Genomic DNA, 18,179 nt, shown 5'->3' on the forward strand with positions numbered 1-18,179 from the left:
TATTACTACTACTGCTACTATCTAGCTAAGTAAAATTCTGAGACACTACATTCGGTTTTGAGTCTTCCAACAGATCAGGAGAAGTTTGTGATATACTGTGATGCCTCACATCAGGGTTTGGGTTGTGTTTTGATGCAGTCATGGAAGATGATTGCTTATGCCTCACGTCAGCTAAAGGAGTATGAACAGAGATATCCCACTCATGATTTAGAGTTGGAGGCAGTGGTCTTTGCATTAAATGTATGGAGACATTACCTTTATGGGGAGAAGTGTGAGATTAATACTGACCACAAGAGCCAAAAGTTCTTCTTCACACAGAAAGACCTGAACATGAGACAAAGGCGTTGGCTGGAATTAGTAAAAGATTACGATTGTGAGATTTTGTATCTTCCAGAAAGGCCAACGCGGTAGCAAATGCTTTAAGCCGGAAGGGTCCGGGACAGATTTTCAGTGCGAGGGTAATATCCAGAGAATTAGCAAAGGATATGACTAGAGCTAGCATAGAGTTATTGGTTGGCCAGTTGGCCAACATTACGCTATAGTCTATGCTATTGGAGAGGATTAAGGAAGGTCAGTTGGGTGATCCATAGCTAATCAAGATCAGAGATGATGTTTTGGCTGGAGTGTCCAGAGATTATACAGTGTCAGACATAGGCTTGTTGAGATACAAAGGTCGAATATGTGTTCCGTTAGACACTACTTTGAGGTGAGACATTCTGGATGAATCTCATACTACTCCTTACTCTTTGCATCCAGGCACCACGAAGATGTATCAGGATGTGAGATCACTGTATTGGTGGCATGGGATGAAGAAGGACATGGTGGAGTATGTGGCTAGGTGCTTGACATGTCAACAGATCAAGCCTGAGCATCAGAGGCCGACAGGATTATTGCAGCCTCTAGACATTCCAGAGTGGAAATGTGGTGGGATTACCCAAGACTGTGAGTCAACATGATTCAGTATGGGTTATTGTGTATCGATATACCAAGTCAGCTCACTTTCTACCAGTGAGGACTACTTTTACAGTTGACCAGTACGCAGATCTCTATGTGAGAGAGATCGTGCACTTCCATGGAGCACCGAGGTCGATCATGTCAGATCAAGACCCCACATTCACTTCCATGTTCTGGGGAAGTTTATATAAGGCCATGGGAACACAGTTAAGGTTCAGTACTACTTTTCATCCTAAGACAGATGGACAATCTGAGAGGATGATCCAGATATTAGAAGACATGCTGCGAGCATGTGTACTGGACTTTGGTGGATCCTAGAGTAAGTATCTATCTTTGATAGAGTTTTTCTACAACAACAACTATCAGTCGACCATTGGGGTGGCTCCTTATGAGATGTTGTATGGTAGGAAGTGCAGATCTCCCATTCATTGGGATGAGACAGGAGAAAGGAGATACTTGGGTCCGGAGGCAATTCAGAGGACTAATGAGACCATTGAGAAGATTAGAGCTCGGATGCTTGCTTCTCAAAGTAGACAGAAAAGTTATTCAGATCCCAAACGCAGGAACGTGGAGTTCCAGGTAGGAGATTATATTTTCCTTAGAGTCTCGCCATGGAAAGGGTGAGAAGATTTGGGAAGAAGGGCAAGCTGAGCCCTAGATTTGTAGGTCCATTTGAGATCCTGGAGAGGATTGGTCAGGTGGCATATAGATTGGCCTTACCACCGGCATTGTCAACCGTGCATAATGTGTTTCATATCTCAGCTCTTCGGAGGTATGTATCAGATGTGACTCATGTGCTGAGTTATGAGGATTTGGAGCTTGAGGCAGATCTCTCCTACGAGGAACAGCCAGTCCAGATACTAGACAGAAAGGACAAGGTCCTGAGGAATAAAACTATACCTTTGGTTAAGGTATAATGGAGGAACAACAAGGTCAAGGAAGTGACCTGGGAGTTGGAGTCAGATATGCAGAGTCAGTATCCCGAGTTGTTCAGGTAAATTTTGAGGACGAAATTTATGTAAGGAGGGGATAGTTGTAATGTCCCAAATTCCCTAATGTGGCTTAATGCTTGGGTTAGGGGGCTAGGATGGCCATAATTGATTTATTATGCAATTATGTGATTAAATGCATGATTATATGATGATAATTGCATGCCTGTGGGCCCACTTCTTATTAGAATAGTGTTTTCATAATTTTGATCTGTTAAGAGCATATCTGTATATTTATGTGCATCTTTGTGATTTATGGATGAGACCACATTATAATGTGGATATGTTGGAGATATTTGGCAAGAGACGATCCTAGAACGTAAGTTAACGGTTTGGTCATAACGGGATTAATTTCCAGGCTCGAGATAAGTCTGGGGGTAATTTGATGCTTAGTACATTACCGAGAATGAATGGGTAATGGGATATGATTTAATTATTATTTGAGAATATTGGGAATAACGGGAATTAGAGGTCGTTAATTATGATTAGCGGGATAAGTGGGAAATGTCAGTTTTGCCCTTGCTAGCTTTGAAGGATTAATTTGACCCTAGGGGCATTTTAGTCTTTTAGCCCTTAGATAGACTTAACGGTGGCTGGTTGGAGAAGGGTCTTAAGCTGAAAACAGAGTTCCTTCTTTCACTCTCTCTCTCTCTCTCGGGTTGAACTTTTGAAGCCAAATAGGAATATTAAAGCTTGAAGATTAAAGCTTAAGACAGATAGAGGCTCTCTGTCTTGGGGGCGCGCCGCGACCCACTAGGTCAAGTCGCGGCCTGCCCCTCCTCTTTGTGCCAGGATGGGTTTTTAAAGGGTTTTAAGTGCGTTTTTTCATTTCTTAAGGCTCGGGATCGAATCTACTAACCGTTTTAGTATGATTCAAGGTCCTGGGAGCGGGGTTTAGACCGTGAACCTTTTATTATTTATTTTATTAATGGGACTTCATATTTGGTTATGACTAGGTGACCGCTAAGGGACTTAAGGATCGATCGTTCTCAAAGGTCGTTCTTTTATTATTTCACGCTCAAACCAGAGGTAAGAAAACTACACCCAGTAAGTGACATGCATGATTATTTATGAGGCATGTTGAGTGCTCTATATATGGACATTGATTGCATAGTAAATGCATATCAACTTTTCTTATCTGTTAATGGCACTAGCTTATTAGTCAAGGAACGGCAATGGTGTTTAGTATTGATCGTGAAGTTGTGACTTATCAGTCAAGTTCAGCGGTGATACTGAACACTGGTCGTATGGTATTGGCTTAAGTGTCAAGAACGACATTAATGTGTATAACACAGGCCAAAATGATTAGATCTAATCAACATGAGCATGAAATGCTTGACCGACCTCAAGGTCAAAGAAAACTAAAAGTGCTTGTCTAGTTATGTAGAGCCAGGGCCAAAAGGCTCAGGTGACTAAACGTCACATGGCTTAGGGAGTGAATCCCCAGAGATAGGCTTATTAGTCATCTATTCAGAGTGTGACTCATTAGTCACCTATCTGATTAGGGTGCAAAGCCCCAGAGTGTGACTCATTAGTCACATATCTGATTAGGGTGCAGAGCCCCAGAGTGTGACTCATTATCTGATTAGGGCTGCAAGCCCCAGAATGACTACCAGAATCATTTATTGATATTACATACATGCAGTAATAAGTTTTCTTGCCGAGCCTTGGCTCACGGGTGCTATGTGGTGCAGGTAAAGGGAAAGAAAAGCTCACCCAGTCTTGAGTGGAGAGCTTAAGTGGCGATGTGTACATATGCGGCCACTTGACCACCACAGCCAAGGTGTTTCTCAGAGGAACTAGGGGTTAACCCTATTTTTGTCGCTTAGGTCGGCGGGTTGTAATTTTTTATACTGTAATGACCATTTTGGATTGTAAATAACTTTGTAAACACTTTTATGGGCCCATGTACATTTTAATGTTTTAAATAAAATATATCCATTCCTTTTGACCGAGATTTTTCACCCTGGCCTATTAATGACACCTAGATCCACGTTTATAACTAAATGACTCGTTTAGCGAGTTAAGCAATGTTTAAAGTCCACAGTAACGGTCTTGGAGTAACCACGACGTTACAACTTGGTATTAGAGCGTGCTAGGGGAGATGTGAAGGTTATGAAGATTGCATATGAAGACAATCTTGTTGATCCATTTACAAAGACACTACCAGAAGCTACATTTGATAAGCATATCAAGGAAATGAGATTAGTAGAATTAAGGCATTAGTTTCAATTAGTGCAAGTGGGAGTTTATTGGGGTTTTATGCCCTAATTAAAACTCAATTTCTTTGTAATCTCAGTTATTATCAATAAAAGAATAGAAATCGTTTTTTGACTTGGTCAATCACTTTGTTCACATGTTTTATTTTCATGATTATTTGTTTAATATAAACTTCTATTAAATCCCAAGCATATTGTTAATCGTATTTATAGTGACGTAATCACAGTGGAATATAAATATGAGTATATGTTAAAAAATAAGTTAGTCCAAAGATTAGTCAATGCACAGGATTTACATTGACTTGCCAATCTACGATATGATCTACTTACACATTACAGTGTTATGTTCTTTCCAGAACATTAGCAAAGTAGATAAGATCGGATGTATTTGTTACATCGGACTGGACCAATATTGACATTTGATAGGATAAGTAAACATATCGTTATTATTTATTCTAGTCATATCATATAGTTGACCATAGGTCAATTCAATCTCAATTCTAAGTGGTTAGTATTCTAACTGATTGTATTATTTGAGTTCTTTAACTTGCTCGTTACCAACCTACCCTATGGACTATCCCATACTTATGTCTTGGGAACTCGGTAGTATAATTGAGTGGGAGTATTAATCATATGAACATCTATAGCTTCTGATGAAGAAGTGAAATGATGGTTTCCTTTTAGTTTGGTTCAAGGTGCTAAATGATAGAGATCTCATTTCAGTAATTAATATTAGTTTACTGAAATATCATTTACAAGAAACTAAGTGTTTTAATGGTAAAATACAATGAGAGGTAAAACGATATTTTAGTCCTATCTCATTGTATATCGTCTATAGAGGATTGAGTGACAATTATGGTTGTAACAATGGATAATTAATAACATATCTATATTTCTTATAGAGCGTTCTATGAATTCAAGAGTGCAATTCCGAGCCTTTAGTGGAGTCGCGAGGAATTAATAAGTTAGTAAATTTATTTGTTAGATTTATGATAACTTATTGGAGCTTGATTTCATAGGCCCATGGTCCCCACTGTACCTTGGATAAAATCATCTAGATAGTCTCAATTAATTGATTTAGTTATCAATTAGAATTATCAAAGTTGACCAGGTCAATTTTGGATAGTTTCACAGAGTTATGTAATTTAGAGAAGAAAAGAGAAATTATGGCAGATTTATTAATTAAGATAAATTGGTATCTAAATTAATAAATAAGTTTAAATCAAGGTTAAAATTATAAATAATTAATTTGATAAAGGAATTGAATAATTATTTAATTAATTAATCAATAGAAAATAATACAGACTTTGTTTTTAAATCCAATGGGCTTATAATTAAATGAGAAATTTCATGGGCCTAAAGCCCATAATAATTTCGACCTAGGGCTGTTAATTGGCTATTATTTTATTTGATTTTTAATTAAATAAATGACCTAATTGAGTCTATAAAAGGAATGCTAAGTGAGAGATGAAATCACAAGTTCAGATAAGTCAAAACACAAGTTTCTGATAGGTTTTAGATTCTCTCTAAACATAAGTCATTTTCTAAGCCTCGTTGTTCTTTTCTCTTCTTCTCTCTGTATCTATCTCATGTGTTGAGAATTGCCCACCCTAGTCTAGGTGATTCTAAGGATACTTTGGAAGGCTGTGAAGAAAATTGAAGATCGATTCAGTTTCTTGGTAATACTCTATGACATTAAGGATACAAGGGTTAGAGAAACTGAAGGAATGACTCATTCATTCTGCTGCGAATAATGTAAGTATTCTTATCATTATTTCTCTTTGAATTCAATTTTAGAAACATGTTCTAGGCTGTCTCATATTAATTTTTTAATATTAGATCTACATGAAAATAAATAAAGAACATGTATAAGTTTTCCCAACATTATGTATTACCCAATTATTTATCACAATTAATAAAAAGAGAAATTAAGGTTAGGCTTTTCACAATTGTCATCCATTTCATTCATGATACACGATAGAGTAATGGAACAAGAACATTTCTCTAGTTCTTGATCGGAACCTTTGAAGCTTAAGGAATTGGAGAAGGACATCAGTTATCTGTTTTGATAGACTATGATTTACCAAAAGGGAACAAGGAATTGAGGATTGTGGCAGAGATATTGATAGGAAAACTCTTTGAACTGTGTTATTCAAGTTTGATGTTAGATTTAGGGTTTGATGATGAAAAGGGTTAAAGATTTGTGTTATTGATTAATGGATGTTAATTAGATGCTTAGGATTGATTTTAATTAGGTTTTAAGTGTTAGAAACATGCTACGTTGATCAATTGGGTGTTTTGGGTAAAACCTAGCAATTCAGGGCTGGATATTGGGGTTAAAATTGCACTTTCAATTCCAGAAATCACGTCGAGCGCAACCACACCCATGCCCTGGCGTGACCGCGCTACTCACCTAGGAAGCACAAATTCTCTATGGGCGCAACCGCGCCAGTTGCCTAGAAATGAGATTTTTGGGGTTCGGTTCACCCATTTTAATAATGGATTATCACCTTTTGTTTTGAGGTTTTATGCAGTAGAGTTTTAGGACTTTCTTAAGGATATTTTGAGGATGAATTAGCCTTGAGAGGGACATGAGTGTATTTTTCATATGGTTTTGGTTTGTCTTGAGTTTAAAGCTTTTGATGTTATATGGTATGATAGGCTCGCCAAGGATTCTTGAAGGGACACATTAGTGTGTGTGGAGCATTGTTGGACCTGAGGTAAAAAGAGTGGACGCCTGCACACAGGGTGTATGCTCGACATACTTAAGTGTGGAAATTTTGTATGTTATATTATAAATTATGTTGCTATGCTATGAATTATGTGAGGAATTTCGTTACGAATTATATTGTGAACTATGCTATGAATTATGTTATGAACTACGACATGAATCGTGTTGTTAGTTATGTTAGGAGCTATGTTATCGAGTGATGCATGTTGTGTATGACTAAGATATGTGTGAATATGTTGTTTGTCTGCGTGGCATGCTTACTTTATGAAAAAGGCATGCTTATGTTAATTCGTGTTGGGTTGCACAACAAACCGGAACAACAATGGTAATACGAGTTATGGATTGATTATGTTACGCTATATTTATTGTATTCTAAGTTTACATTATGTTATTGTTAGGTTTTTTAGGATAGTTTATATATGTTATGATTATGTTACGATATGATAATGTTTGTTATGAAACTTTGTATGTTAAGGTATCGACTATGAGTTGTTTATGTTTTGGGTTGTGAAGATATGAATTAGTTTATGTTTTATATTTTACGCTTTATGTTTTATGTCTTATATTGTTGGGTATTGGGGATTGTGTCCTATATAAATCTTCTTGATAGGCGTTAGCTTACGGGTACCCTGTGTTACAGGTAAAGGCATAAGCGTAGTTGATGTGGCGATGAGTTAGAGCATGCTCAGTTAGATGAGTGCATGTCGTGATCGATTGACCATGGTATATGTTGAGTTTTAATAACTTGTATTTTTACCTATGATATGCATGTAAAGGATGGTTTGTTTTAAATAACGAGATCTTGAGTTGCATGTTTTGTAAAAGATATTTAAATCATGTTTGTTTTCAAATGAGTTTCAATAAATTTTTTTTTTTTATGAAAGAAATTCATGAATTTATTATTTTATTTAAATATGGGTTATTTAGTAAATTAATTAGTTTATGCCGGGTCATTACATTTGGTATCATAGCAAGGTTATAATGTTCCTGTAGCCCTCACAATATGCACATGAAGACCGAGAAGATTCGACTCATCGCACTGTAAGCTTTAGTTCTCAAGTTTGTTGTTTTTTTTAGTTTTTTTTTATGCTTTGCTATTGCATGTCAACACAATTTAGTAAGGGTAGACTTAATAAGTTTTATGTTGTTATGATGGTCTGGGTTATTATAATGGGAAGCCTCATGTGAGAAAGAATGGGTATCATGAGTAAGGAATAGGGTTAAGTGGCGTTGCGTTTAACGCATCATGATTAAGGAATATGCCACATTTAACGCGTTGTGCTATGTTTAACGCGTCACATTACATTCAATGCTCCGCGCTATGTTCAACGCGCTAAGTTGTGTGTTATTTTTTTTAGGCATGATCGTGTTGGTTTGATGGTTTATTAGAGATATGTTGTGTCAATTAGTGAGATAAGAAGTTATGTTCTATAACTGGGATGTAATAGTTAAGTCAAAATTCAAAACAATATAAGTATAGAAATATAGTGTCAAAATGACGTGTTGTCATGATATGGTTATGGGTAGCACGTTTGGTTAGACTTTACGAGATTGTTCTAAGGATAATTATCTAACTTGTTTATGAGATTAAGTTTGATTATGTACATGAGAAATGACAAGAAAATTACTAGACGTTTGTCGTTATTGAGTGAAATGGCCTAAGGTGATTCAGTATGGTAGACTGAGGATAGATGATAAGAAAGTATTTGTTATAGTAACTCACTGTCTTTGGCTTGAGAGTTAGTAAGAGTCGACTCGTAAGTATTTAATGGATAAAAAAAGTGTCAGGTGACGTTAAGAGGAAATTAAGCACGTGTATTGTGTGATGAGGATAATAGGTCCCGCGTTGACCAAAATGGTTTGAGGATGGCAGTAATCCTTTGACCCCTACACTTATGGTGTGTTTTAGTATGTGTGTTATATATGGTTTGTGTTGTTGTACCTCTAGCTTTTGTGTAGTTTGTTGGTAGATACTTTTGTATGTTTGATTGTTGGTTGTCAACAATTTTTGAAGTCATGATGTGTTTGGTTCAGCATATCTTGGTTAAGAGGAGTTAGCCAAATGAGGCAGAGAAGGCGATCAGTAGCTCTTCCTGAGGAAGGAAGGATGTTGTCTTGATGTTGATGGAATATTAGGGCTTCGAATGAAAGGTGGAATCATCTAAGGCAAGTTACTCATCGGGCATAGGCAGAGCATAATCAAAACTCCCTTGATATTATCCTAGCCACATTGAATGTTGAATGCCACTCGCTATAGTTTTAGATTCAATGATCTCTAATGATCGAGAAGAAGTTGAGTTGTTGAGAGATGGTGGATTGGTTGGCTAGATGGCAACCATGAACTAGTGACACAAGGATTAGCCAATAGAAGAAGGAAATCCTAATCACGCATATGATAGACACAAAGAATTTATCCATAAAGGATGTTGGTTCATGCTTTGATGCGGCACAAAAAGCGAATGGGAAGCCAACAGGTACTTGGTATAAGTATTTTCACATGGAGTTTAAGACATATTATTTAGTGTGGTCAGAGCTTTAGTTGGAAGGTTTCCAAGAGTAAGTTGGATAAACACATTGAGCAGGACTGCCATAGTCAGTTGACTCAAGATAGGCAGCAAGCCAAGAATTATAAAGGATTTGGTGATGATAAAGAACAAGTTACCAATTAAATTATGCTTTGTAGGTGAAGTTGAAAATTTGAATGTTGAAGAAAGGATGGAGTGGAAATAGATTTCACTTTTAAAGGAATATAACATGGATTTATGAGAACAAAGACGACCTGAAAGTTCGTTGACGATCAAGCAAAGATCGGATGTGATGAGAGGCAGTGCAAGGAATCCCAGAACAATGGTTATTCTTTGTATTAAAGGAGTTTGCATGGTGAAAAGCGAGACTACCAACCAACGAATAATGAGATTAAGTATGAAAGAGGATTGGACACATCTATTTTAAAAAGTATATAAGAACAAGGGAGAAGTTGAAACCTATAAGGAACGAAGGATATAGAGTTAGATTGATAGAGATTGTACTTGGATAATATATCTACGAAAGTTTACCTACTATAAGCTCATCAATAAGGACTGCATATCTATGGACAAACCTTACGAGGTTTTATAAGGAAATTTGACATATCGTATCTTGAAAGAAATGGTAAGAATGACAGGAAAGGGTGAAACACTCACAACAAAGAAGATGACAGACAACCACAAGCGAATGGAGCGGACTAGACGAGGACAACAGTGGATTGACACAGGAGGAGAGATCACTACGTAAAGCACAATGCAACAGCTTACTACATGACACGATTGATACGACCACATGAAGAATTCTCAAGAATTGGAGGCGTCATTTTTACACATGTCATGACGGAGGCTACAAACATATGGAAGGATTGCATGAGACCATGAAGATTATACTTCTGTTGACAGAAACGAGGAGCACATAACTAAGAGGACCAAACAGAAACTAAGGAACTTGTGGCATGGATACAAAGCAATGGACAAATAGCTTTAGGGAGACAAGTTATGGATTAAGACTGCAGTGATTCCACCTGTTTTGGAGGAATCTGAGGCAATAGGAATATGCCCAAGCTATGATAAGGTGAAAGGAACTACGATTACAAGAAAGGACAAAAATGTTAGTAAACCATGATATATGAATGAACATATTTTGGAAACAGATTATACTTGGATAGTAAGGATTTTTAAGACAAACTATTTCAACAATGATGCCTATAGTTTATCGATATGATAGACGCCATTTTCACATTTCCAAGGCGTGAAAGTACTTTAGAATCGTTGCAAAGGAGGAAAACCCAGTGTGGGGGAAATTTCATCATGAGTAACATGTATGGATGTTACGACTCAGGGAAGTACGAAAGTAAGATTAATATGGAAGAGGTGTAAGAATTTTCTGAATTTTTTGAGGTAACAAGATTCGTTAGCGATAAACATGGATTGATTTACAGAAGAATGTGGGTTATTTTTGTAAAGGACGGTCGTTATGGATTGAACATGGAATTGGAAATGTAGGAAGATTATTTAAGCTTTGTGGACTGCATATTTGGATAGGATCTGTAAAAGGTTTAAGACTATATGCTCAAATTGCAGAAAATTTTAGAATTCAATGGCTATAAAGATAAATGGAAGCTTAGACCCTTTTTGTCGGATGAAAAGTATAAGTGAAGGATAGACCCGTGTTCTAAGAAACATGATAAGGATTATGTTTTGGATTGTACCAGATTACAACATATGTATGAGTTTTATACTACTGATGTAGCTAATAAGTGATAAATTTTGGACAACATCTTAAGCGGTAGGGTAAAGGTTATTATCCACTTGTTCGATAGGACACATCAAAAATAAGGAATTTAGAAGGGTTGAAAGTTAATGACTACTTCTGAGGGTTAGTAGAAAAACCAAATACATGAACTAAGTACTTAAAGAGTACAGTTGAATTGATAAGTTGAAGGATTGAGAACATGAACAAGTACTTCTATATAAGTCCTCTAAAGAAAACTATTATAAGGACAAGCTAAAAAGCAAAATGAGATGGGCATTATGAGCCTTAAGTGTTGCTTAAAGGAATTAGTGAACATCATACGTTAGAAGACGTTTGTAGTGGAATCTATGGAAATATGTATCAGATGTATGTCGCATGGTTGCATGATCTAATTGTTAAGAGAAAATGAGTTAAGAGGATATACGTTGCAAGTCAATAAGGATTCTAGACAAAGAGACAAGTATGAAGTATATATGTAAATGTTATGAATACTAAGGAGCTGTAAAGAAAACTTCATGGATTATGAAATTGGAAATATGGCAATAGTTTCAAAAGTATGAAGTAGAACTAGTATGGATGAGTCATTACGAGAACATACATAAAAGTGGCAGGAATATCAAGTGGAAAATAAGTTGAGAATTTAATAAAGAATAAGTGTTACAGTGAACAGAACCAAATTGTAGGTGGTGTAAACCCGACAATGTATTTGGGTATATGTTGTTTATAATTGGACGTGGCTACAGTACTTGGCTGAGATATATCGTGACGATCTTGAGTAGTGGAAATTGGTTATGATGGAAAGATTCTATGGAATTTTGAGGTGACAATGAAAGGTTGAGTTGTTAGATACTCTCGAGGTTGAGAGAATCTTGAGATGTTAAGACATAGGAATTTCGAGGACGAAATCCTTTATAACCATGGGTATTTTTAGTAATTTATGTTGATGCATATGTGAATTTGTTTTCTTTTAATTTATGATAATATGTGATTCTTTTCATGATTGTGATATGTATATGTGTGACAGCGGCAAAACACGGTTCATTCAAGTATCATGGGCTTAAGTACCAAAGATATTGGAAATTAGGGGTTAAAGTATAATTATGAATCTTGTGGTAGAGATTGTAATTTTCATAATTCAAAACTATTAGTTTAAGGGGAAATTACAAAAGAGGGCTTAAGTTAATGCTTGAGGAAATTGAGAGTTGGGGGTAAGACAGTAGTTATGTGTTACACAATTATTTATCAGAATTAATAAAAAGAGAAATTAATGTTAGACTTTTTACAATTGCCAGACATTCCATTCATGATACACGAACACTTCTTTAGTTCTTGATCTGAACCTTTGAGGCTTAAGGAATTGGAGAAGGACTTCGGTTATCCATTTTGACAGACTATGAGTTACCGAAAGGGAACAAGCAATTGAGGATTGTGGCAGAGATATTGATAGGTAAACTCTTTGAACTGTGTTATTCAAGTTTGATGTTAGAATTAGGGATTGATGATGAAAAATGTTTATTATATGTTTAAGATTGATTTTATTTGGGTTTCAAGTGTTAGAAACATGTTATTGATTAATGGATGTTTATTATATGTTTAAGATTGATTTTATTTGGGTTTCAAGTGTTAGAAACATGCTAGGTTGATCAATTGGGTGTTTTGGGTCAAAACCTTGCGATTCAGGGCTGGAAATTGGGGTTAAAATTGCATTTGCGATTCAAGAAATCGCATCGAGCGCGATCGCACCCATGCCTTGGCGCGACCGCACTGGTTGCATAGAAATGGGATTTTTGGGGTTCGGTTCACCCTTTTTAATTATGAATTGGCACCTTTTGTTTTGAGGTTTTATGCAGTAGGGTTTTAGGACTTTCTTAAGGATATTTTGAGGATGAATTAGCCTTAAGAGGGACATAGGTGTATTTTTAATATGGTTTTGATTTGGCTTGAGTTTAAAGCTTTTGATGTTATATGATATGATAGGCTCACTAAGGATACTTGAAGGGACGTGTTAGCGTGTGTGGAGCGCTATTGGACCTGAGTTAGAAGAATGGAAACCTGCACGCATGGTGTACGCTCGAGGTACTTAAATGTGGTAACTTGTATGTTATATTACAAATTATGATATAAGCTATGCTATGAATTATGTGAGGAATTTTGTTACGAATTATATTGTGAACTATGCTATGAATTATGTTATGAACTATGGCATGAATCATGTTATTAATTATGTTAGGAGCTATGTTATTGAGTGATGCATGTTGTGTGTGACTAATATATGTTTGAATAGGTTGTATGTCTGTGTGGCATGCTTATGTTATGAAAAATGCTTGCTTATGTTAATTCGTGCTAGGTTGCATATCAGGTCGGAACGACACCGGTAATACGAATTATGGATTGAATATACTACACTATATTTATTGTATTCTATGTTTACATTATGCCATAGTTACGTTTTGTTAGGATAGTTTATATATGTTATGATTATGTTACGATACGATGATGTTGGTTATGGAACTTTGTATGTTAATGTATTGACTATGAGTTGTTTATGTTTTAGGTTGTGAAGATATGAATTAGTTTATGTTTTATGGTTTACACTTTATGTTTTATGTCTTATATTGTTAGGTTTTGGGGATTGTGTCCTATATAGTTTTTCTTGTTGGGCGTTAGCTCACAGGTATTCTGTGTTGCAAGTTAAGACATAAGCGTAGTTGATGAGGCGATGAGTTAGAATCGACTCAGTCAGATGTGTGCATGTCGTGATCGGTTGACTTGGGGGTCAAAGAGGTTGCTACTTATTCATGGTTTTAAAAAAGTCTTCAAGTCATGGTTATATGTTGAGTTTTAATAACTTGTACTTTTACCTACGATATACATGTAAATAATGGTTTGTTTTAAATAACGAGATCTCGAGTAAAATGTTTTCAAATGAGTTTCAAGAAATATTTTGTTTTCTAAAAGAAATTCATGAATATATTAATGTACTTAAATATGGATTATTTAGTAAATTATTAGTTTATGTCGGGTTGTTACAGTTAGAGACACTCATTTTGCACACTCAAAATGCAAACAATGATGTGACATGCATCTTAAATTACAAATAAAAATGGTGGATCTCACCTTAAAAAACTTGAATGGTTTAAGATACATAACATCATTGTGTGCATTTTAAATGTACAAAATAAGTGTACCTATCATTATTCTTATGGAATATGCCACACTTTGAGTTAAAATTTTGCCTCCCAAGCAAAGCTCTTTTGGTCTTTTCATGACAGAAAACTTTAATGGGTGGAATATTTCCAACCTTAAAAAGCCCTTTAGGACCTTCAACTTGACATATTCAAGGATAATATGACTTTACGACCAAAACATAAAAACGTTTCTTTTCTAACAAATAATTCATTTCCCAATTGCAGTCACTTCCATAAATTATCCAATCACAAACAGAAACGGACCCTAACACTTCATAAACAGAAAAACCAACCCAAAAGGTTCATTAATTCCGCAGAAGAGGACACTATATCACAGCTAATTTTTCTAACATGATAAATACTAAAAGGTTCATTTAGAAGAAGGATAATACTTTTCTAACCCTATGCAGGCTGACAAACTAGTTTTCCCATACTACAACACTAATGTGGTTTTCACTTCCTCTTTTTAGCAGGTGGCTGGGGAGTCTCTTCATCCTCGTCTTCATCTTCTTCCTCATCCTCGTCCTCCCCATCCTCATCATCATCGTCGTCACCATCATCATCTTCCTCATCATCGTCGTCGTCGTCATCACTTCCTCCTTCACCATTGGCTTCAGGGTCATCCTCAGGATCAGCTTCCTCATCACCTTCTTCACCTGAGAAGTCCTCATCACCCGCATCATCATCCTGATCATTAGCATCATCAGCATCGTCCTCATCATCGTCATCCTCTGTATCACTAGAATCTTTGTTTTCTGGAACAGGTCGCTTCAATTTGTGAAGTTGATCGAAAGGAAACCTGCCAAAGGAAGTAACATCCAGATAAATTTGATATCCCTTCAATGCATGAATCAGATAAGCCACATTAGGATTATCACTACCTTTCCTCAACTGCAGATAGTCTCAACGACACATTGGCATCATTCAGCAGTGAACTCGTCTGAAAAATATTTTGAACACGTGAAGGTAAGAGCTCAAGAAGCAGAAATCCCATAACAACCACACTTCACAATTATTCCTATATGTTGCTTGGCGTGGAAAAAACTTTTCCCTCCATTAATTGCTTTCAATGATAAAAACAAACGATAACCATGTTGTCATTCAAAAAAAGAGACTACATGCAAAATACAATACGAAAGATATGTCAATAAAAGATCAGTGTTAAATAATAATCCTAAATTAATAAGATTTCCCCAACTTATCAGACACATTAATCAACTTACTAGAAAGAGAGAAAAAATGCACATATTGCGTTTGAGACTCAATGAACACGGCAGAAAGAAAGTCTTCTGTACATTTACCTCCACAACCCTTCTCACCTCGTGCATAAAAGACAAATAAGAAAATAAACAGAAGAGGACAACAATAAATGACCTAGTGTATGCTGATTTAGTTCCTACAAAGTAAAAATGGAAGAACAACATTTTGAGCATGGACTATGGGCCTACACAGCTGCACATATCTCTTGTTACATTCCCAAATGTTATTGCAGACTTGTAAAGAAAAGAAAAAAAAAAGTCCCCATCCATTGACATGATCTTTGAAAACCAGTCACGATACATATATGACATAAAAAGACTCTTATAAGCACAATGTTTATGCCGAAAGAAAAGGCAGTAACTAGATTAATACTAATTAATCAAGAAGAGCTAGACACTCCTATCACCCTACAGTATGCTACATGAAAATGAAGAAGGTTCTAATTCTTTAAAACCAACTTCAACAAAACACTCAAGGTGATATCTCCCAAATCCAGAGTCAAAATTACAAACACTATAGCAAAAAACAGGGTAACAACCAGGTAAAAATGCTAAAAAGCCAAAGCTTTACTTTCCCTAAACGCACAATGTGACAATGTACAGAACTATGCAAAAAGGGAATTCAGTACTGAACCCGCATTATACGACTTATAGAAGGTCAATGGGTTAGAAGAATTTTCAAAATAGACAAACACATACACAAAAAGGGAAAACAAATAAACAAAGTGTAACCTATAATGACAGAAATAGAACCTCTTAACTTGCAAAAGTTCGTACCAACGAAAAAGACATCCACAAATTCATAAAACCAAACTGTTAAATCCTAAAAGACACAACAAAGTCATTAATTCAAGACAAAAACATTCAAAGACTCAAGCTACTCACCACTGTTTACTCCAGGGAGAGAATTTAAAAGAGTAAAGCTACACTAATCTACCAAAATTAACAAAGTAAATGAGAAAGATATACCGTGAAGAGAAGCGAAGTGAGAGACTTCCCCACTGTAAGAACAGTCTCCACGACCATAGATTCCAAGACAGACCTTACCCAGATGCTATTTTCCTTGGAACAGTACAAACCCACCTCCATTGCTACAAAAGAAAGCTTAAAATATACACTCAAAAAATACCCAGAAAAAGAAAAATCGAGAACTACTTGTACAGAGATACAAGAGAGAGAGAGAGAGACGGGGTAAGGAACAGAGGAGGGAGAGTGTCTGTGAGTGTGAGAAGGGTCTCTGTGTTAGGGGGAAAAGAGTTTGGTCCGGTTAGGGTAAAACCCAAAGAGGGGTTTAGGTCCGGTTAGGGTTTTTCTTGGGTGGATTTTGTTTGTGCCAGAACACAAAATGTGTTCCACGGGTCAAGGGTCGCGATTCTGATTGGTTAGCGCGGTTCAATTAGGTCGTGGAAGTAACAAAAGTTGTAGTGGCAATAGTTTATTTTATTTTATTTGTGTTTGTGTGATTGGTGCGTTTGGACTGTTATGTGTGTGAAAGGATTTGTGTCATTGGATCCTGTGCTGGAGTGAGATAATTACTAATTCTCAATCTACTTTAGTACTTGACTACGTTTACGTTATACATTACATTAAATTTGTCGTTTATTTGGGCCTTAATGGGTCATTAATGGGCTGATCCAGCCCAATTTATCTATGGGCCACTATGGGAAAAGCAGATACTTGAACTTGTGGAAATTAGATTCTCTATCCATTTTAAATGATCTATTTTAATTTTTACTCATTATTTTTAACTCTTATTTTAGTACCCAAATTTTCAATTATGTACTCATTATACCCTTCAATTACATGCTTTATTTTTTCTCCTTAAACACACTACAATTAGAATGTATTTTCAATTTAACTATAATATGACACATATAATACACATTACAACAACACAACAACACTTAGAATCATGTGCTCAAATAAGAGTAATTTGGGAAATCTCATAATAATAATAGGTAAAATTCAACTAAATATATTTAGTATCTAATTTTAATTAACTACTCTTAAAAATTAGTAGTTCTCAACTTTTCCCCTTGAACTTCGAGAGGTGATTATGGGCTTACCACATCGAGCAACGAGGCCCATGAATACTAGGAATTTCGAGTTCAAATTTCTCGAACAATTGATAAAGATATTATTTGGGAAATTTGCTTATGCTTAGGTAAGTAATAATCGAACTTACTAGCTAAACTAATGTGCTTCACCATCATTGTCTACAATTATATATACACATAAATAATTGGGTTGATTATTAAATAAACTGGAAAAACATTTATTGACTAACTTTATTTTAGACAAAATATTTTAAGTAAATTGAGAAAAATCGGTAGCATATTCTTAATTAATTGTCACATGGTTCACCTGGTTTTAGTGTGAATACAACTTTTTTACCATATTTATCACAATTAATCTTTATTGGTAAAATAATGTATTTAAATTATCTTGTGAGAATATTTTCAGGGATTATATTCATTCAGGAACATGGAAGTTTTCGAAAATGAACATTGTCAAAAGAAATGATCAAATTCGTTCTACCAGATAAGTCTGATGTCGTT

The 18,179-nt window shown here is 35.8% G+C and overlaps 1 protein-coding gene across 1 annotated transcript; it reads right to left on the bottom strand.

Annotated features, from left to right (window-relative positions):
• Window positions 1–14,542: 14,542 nt before the first annotated feature.
• On the bottom strand, window positions 14,543–16,916 carry LOC133782825 (uncharacterized). Its single transcript, XM_062222228.1, has 3 exons — window positions 16,591–16,916; window positions 15,244–15,302; window positions 14,543–15,161 (listed from the first exon to the last, which is right to left on the bottom strand). Exons 1-3 carry the CDS (start codon window positions 16,708–16,710, stop codon window positions 14,816–14,818), a joined length of 525 nt encoding a protein of 174 aa, XP_062078212.1. The 5' UTR covers window positions 16,711–16,916; the 3' UTR covers window positions 14,543–14,815.
• Window positions 16,917–18,179: the final 1,263 nt, after the last annotated feature.

Source organism: Humulus lupulus, chromosome 6 (assembly GCF_963169125.1).
Source record: "Humulus lupulus chromosome 6, drHumLupu1.1, whole genome shotgun sequence".
In the NCBI taxonomy this organism is placed as follows: Eukaryota; Viridiplantae; Streptophyta; class Magnoliopsida; order Rosales; family Cannabaceae; genus Humulus; species Humulus lupulus.

Bases quoted from the DNA above. Each gene is read 5' to 3' on its own strand.
- LOC133782825 (XM_062222228.1), bottom strand. From the start codon at position 16,710: ATGGAGGTGGGTTTGTACTGTTCCAAGGAAAATAGCATCTGGGTAAGG. The intron at 15,303-16,590 runs GTATATCTTTCT...AATATTTTTCAG, and splicing joins TCACTTCGCTTCTCTTCACG to ACGAGTTCACTGCTGAATGA. The intron at 15,162-15,243 runs GTAGTGATAATC...TTCCTTTGGCAG, and splicing joins CTATCTGCAGTTGAGGAAAG to GTTTCCTTTCGATCAACTTC.